General features: G+C 57.8%; 1 protein-coding gene across 1 annotated transcript in view; it reads right to left on the bottom strand.

Annotated features, from left to right (window-relative positions):
• Positions 1-4851, bottom strand: part of SCUBE3 (signal peptide, CUB domain, EGF-like 3) — a 38154-nt gene that overhangs the window by 23725 nt on the left and 9578 nt on the right. Inside the window, exons 2-3 of the mRNA XM_009327472.1 lie at positions 3488-3610; positions 2346-2471 (exon numbers count right to left, since the gene is read on the bottom strand). Of these exons, the coding sequence (XP_009325747.1) occupies positions 2346-2471; positions 3488-3610 (249 nt within the window). The remainder of the gene's footprint in view (positions 1-2345; positions 2472-3487; positions 3611-4851) is intronic.

Genomic DNA, 4851 nt, shown 5'->3' with positions numbered 1-4851 from the left:
GGGGGGGGGGGCTCCCAGCCCTGGCCCCCCCAGCACAGCCCTCCTCCCTGAGCGGCACGGCATGCACTGAAACCCCTTGATTTTGGGCAAAGACGTGGATGCACAGATGGATGCCCGGGCAGCACGGGTGCCTTGCACCGTGTCCCAGCCCCAGGCAAGCCCCGGGAGATGCTGCAATCCCAGGGGATGCTCAGAAATCAAAGCAGCTGCAGCTCCAGCTGGAAACTGCTGGAGAAGCAGAGCCCAGCAGCACCCCACAAACCCGCTACCTTGGAAAGGAGGCGTTGAAAGCATCGTCTCACACCCGAGCGCCCGCAGGGCAGGCTAGGGCTGACAGCCGGGCTGCGGCCAGACACAAAAGGGACGTCCTCTGTGACGGCAGGAGGCTTGCAGCTTCCTCCAAGGCTCATCCCAGCCAAGCTATGTCCTGCAGATGCCAATAACTCTCCTCAAATCCCCCCGCTTATAACAAGGGCTTAACGTCTTGCGACTTCGCCTTCAAGCTCCGCACAAAAATGAGGAGGCAGCCGTTCAAACCCGATGGCTGAAACGAGACTCCGCCGCTCTAATACCTGTTTTATTAAATACAACGGAGGTGGGCAGAAGCCAGCAGGGCCTGTGTCAGGATGGGGGCTCGAATTCCTGTCCTGGTTCAAAAGGTCACCCGGGGTGGGCGATGGGGGGACCGGCGGGCTCCGGCGGGCACGCACCCTGATTCACCTCCAGCTTGGCCACTGCCCCCAGTGCCAGCAAAGCCTGGGCACAACCCTCTGCTTTGCTTTGCTTCTGGATTCCTTCTGGCTAAGAGGGGATGCTCGCAGGCTGGGCAAAGCATGGTCAGGATGGGGGGGAAGGAGGATGGGGAAAAACCTGCTGGGGTTCATCTCTGCTGCCCCCCGAGAGCAGCTGCTGAGCCAAACCCAGCCGGAGAGCAGAGGGTCTCAACATCCTCACCTATAAAACAGGCCCCAGGGGACAAACCTGCACCATCCCTACAGCAAAGCAACGTGGCTGAGATGCTGGGATGAGCCAAGGAAAGACTCAAGGGAGGAGCCGGGGCTGCCCCGCCAGGTCCCCCCTCCCGCACGCTGCAAGCACTCAAAAATTCCAAAATTGAGGTTGTCTCTGCCAAGCCTGACTTGTCCCACCTTCTCTTCACTCCCATCCCTGTCTCTGCTGTTCAGGCTTCTCATTTCACTCCCAAACACCTCCCAAGCTTAGTATTCCCTCTGCCAACTCCTCGTCTGCCCTGAGCTTCCATTTACCTGGTAGCTGCCAGGCATTACCCTTGAGCAGGCGCCAGCTAATTCCAGTCTCCCCTGGACCAGGCTTCTCTGAATTCCGTGTGTCCTGGCCCAGCTGATACTGCTTTGCCTCCGTCCATTGCCGACATCCTTTGTTTCATAACAGCCTGCGTACATGAGTCTACCTCCGTGCTCGTCACAGGCCTTGCTCTTCTACTTTCTGTATTTAAATCGGGCTTCTCCGTTTCTTGGGCCCGGAAGAACAAATGCTGAAAGAATGGAAAAGAAAGGTTCCTTGCTCTCATGCCATGCAGACTCAGCTCTACGAAGTCGCTAAGCTCATCTGGGCCTAAGGCTTTAATGATGAAACGTGACTTGAAACGCTGATTATCATAAGCACGGTAAAAGTCCTACTTTTGACATAAAGGATGCTTCTGCCAAACCGTTTTCAAGCCCCAAGTGTTTGTGGATGATAATTTTGCGAAAAAAAGGGTCACGAATTTAGTTCAGCATAGGTAAAAGGATGAATATGCTTTCTCCTCAGAGGCAAAAGGTCTGTTTTGAGTTGCTTTCTTCAGCAAAGCTTAGTCCATTTTTGTCAGGCACGCCTTGTGGAACATCTCCATCCAAAGCTTTGCCAAAGTAGTGGGTTCCTGCACAGGGTACCTTTGAGTAGCCGTCCTCCTTAGTAACTGCCAGGGCTGTCAGGTTCTGCATACTAAGCTTGATGCCTGCCTTTGGCCATAAAAGGCTCAAGGAGTTCCTTTTGTTTTTCCTAAGATGGCTGTGAAATGGAAGTGAAATCGATGTTGAAAGTGATTATCGCTACAGTTTCATGGGAGGAGGTTTGATCATCAACCACCCCAGTGAAAGGAAGGATTCTGGAGAGTATCGGTCTTTAACCACCAGCACGTTTGGCGGTCTATTAAGCAGAGAGGCTGTTCTTCAGTGGTGGGGGGGGGGGGGGTGGGGGGTGTGTGCAGAGCTCGGGAGGTGCCCGGCAAACACAGCCAGCAGGCTGGTCCCGAGGTGCCAGAGCTGCCGAGTGGTTGCGACACGCTGTCATCGCACCCCGGCGCGTGCCGGGGGCCCGTCCCTCACCTAAGCAGTTGTGGCCGTCGTGTGCCAGGCGGAAGCCGTCGTAGCAGGTACAGCGGTAGTTGCCGGGGATGTTGACGCACTCGTGGACGCAGCCGGCGTTGTCTTCCCGCTCGCACTCGTCAACGTCTGCAGAGAGAGGAGGGCAGGAGAGCTGCGGGGCTGCCCCGGCTGAGGACGGCCAACTCGCTGCACGGGTGCTGCTCCCCATTTCCAGCGTGTGTGCGACCCAGCTGATATCGCGCCCTGCAGTCTCTGCTTATTCCAGCAGGTCCCCAGCTCCGTTATCACCTACAGCTTCCCTCCACACCCTGCAAAAACATCCCATGTCCTCCCCAGTCTAGACCCCGGACTTCCAGCTAACCCACCGTCTTAAAGCCTCGGCACAGCGCGGCGACCTGCCGACTGCTCTGGGAATCACACGGGATTTCCCGACGGTGGTGGGCAGAGCAGCCCGTCTCCATGGCGAAGCCTTGCTGTGCCTGGAGCGCGCTTTAATCCCTCTGCTATTTGTACTCAGCCCATCCCAACCCTGGACCCGCTCTGAGCAGAGCCGGGAATTTTTCCCCTGCCCCACTCCTGCTTTCCTGGTGCTGCTCCTCCAAGGAGCCCATTTTCTTTCTGTGCCCCGCTCAGCTGCATCTATCTACATCCATATCTACGTCTATACCTGCATCTATGTCTACAGCTTTATCTATATCACCTATATCTATATATCTTATTTTTAAGCTTCTCATGTTTTATCTGCTAACCCAGTTTTGCAGCCTTTGGGTTGGAAATCCTGCAGTTAAAAAAAGCCCAGCTTTGTTTAAAACAAGCCCCAGGTGATCCTTCTGGGCCTGGGCAGCCCCAGCCTTGCAAACGCGGCTCTTTGCAGAGCAGGGGAGGGAGCACGGCTGCTGCCACCGCCGCCGACAGGGACAGTCACACTCCTCTCCCTCCCCATGCATCGCAGCGTCAACAGGCCAGGAGTTTGGGGCAGAAAAGGGGGATAAAAGGTTTGCAGTGGGCTGGGGTAAACAAGCAGCCTTTTTGCAAGGGCAGAGGACATTGCTGACGAGCCACCGCCTGCCTGCGACCTGCCGGGGCTGGCACTCGTCAGCGGGGCTCCGGCTCCGGTTCCGGTGGCGGTGGCGTGCTCCTACCTTTGCAGTGCTTCCCGTCGCCGGTGTAGCCGGACTTGCAGATGCACTTGTAGGACTTGGGGGTGTTCTGGCAGATGGCGTCGATGTGGCAGTTGTCGGTGCCCTCCACGCACTCCACGACATCTGCAAGGGGAGAGGCGGGGGGAGCGATGGGGAGAGCCGGGGGGAGCTCTCCCCGTCTCCCCGTGGGAGCCATCACCTGAGGCGATGAAACCAAGCAGCCCGCCGGCTTTTCAACCCGCACGTGAACCAGAAAGGCTTGAGGGAGCAACGCCGCTGCTTTGCTCCTCAGCGGCTTCGCCGCACCCAGCCCTGACGCAATGGGTGATGGGCTCAGGATGGGGCGCTGGAGCGGCAAACACTCCCGAACAGCACTGCCTGTGTCCCCACCCTCGTACAAGCCACCCTGAGACTCCCTGACCCTTTTGCGTGTCTGATGGTAGGAAACACCGCTAAGGCGCCCATAGTCCAGGCTGGAGCCAGCCCAGGCAGAGGTGAAAGCCTCTGTCTCCAATTAGCCATTTCCTGAGCCGACCAGTCACCCAAATAATCGTCATCGCTTTCTATTCTTAGGCGCGGAGGAATGTGCACGAATTAGCAGGGACCACATTAAATAAACCTGGGAGCCGGGAGCGGGAAGCAGGAGGGAGAACTGGGAAAAACATGAAAGTTTCCTCTGGTGCACAGCCAAAATCCGCGTACCCCTCATCCCCCTTTGCCCCTCAACCCACTTCTCCGGGATGCAGCGCTGTGGTACCCGGGACATCACGTCCAGAGCATCACATGCCGGTGATGGCCTCAAGCAGCAATGCCCAAGGGTTTGCCACGGCAGGAGGCCGCGGGAGCGGAAGTTTTAATGATATTTGGGAAACAGAGAAGCCTCGAGCGCGTGGGGCGGAGGTTTATGAGCAAGAGGCTGCTAACCTGGCTGCTCTCTGCCTTCCCTACGCAGGCAGTAAGGGAGACGTGGTGCCCCGGCGTGAGCACATCCTCCTTCTCTGGCTGTGAACGCCTGGCAGTGGTGTAAGGCAGCTGGGTGCCCCCGGGGGGGCAAGGTGGGGGCTGAGCATTGCTCGTGACCCCTTGGGTACAGATAGGGCTCCCAGAGCACGCCGGGCTCCCTGCTCCGACTCCACGGGCACGTGGGGAGTGTCGACGCTGCTCCCAGGGGGGGGTTCGCCTTCGCTGCCTCCCACGGGGATGGGGAGGGTCCCACCAGGGAAGGGGGATCTGAGGGTCCCTTCAGCTTCCCTGTACCCCATAAAGACGAGCTTGAGGCTGCGAAGCTCTAAGCTGCCTTTAAAAAGCTGCTTTTCAGCAACCCCAAGAACAGAAGTGCTCTGAGACGTCCCCGAAGACATGAA

The sequence above is a fragment of the Pygoscelis adeliae genome, unplaced genomic scaffold (genome assembly GCF_000699105.1).
Source record: "Pygoscelis adeliae isolate BGI_AS28 unplaced genomic scaffold, ASM69910v1 Scaffold197, whole genome shotgun sequence".
Lineage (NCBI taxonomy): Eukaryota > Metazoa > Chordata > Aves > Sphenisciformes > Spheniscidae > Pygoscelis > Pygoscelis adeliae.
This window is presented reverse-complemented; position numbering and strand designations above follow the sequence as displayed.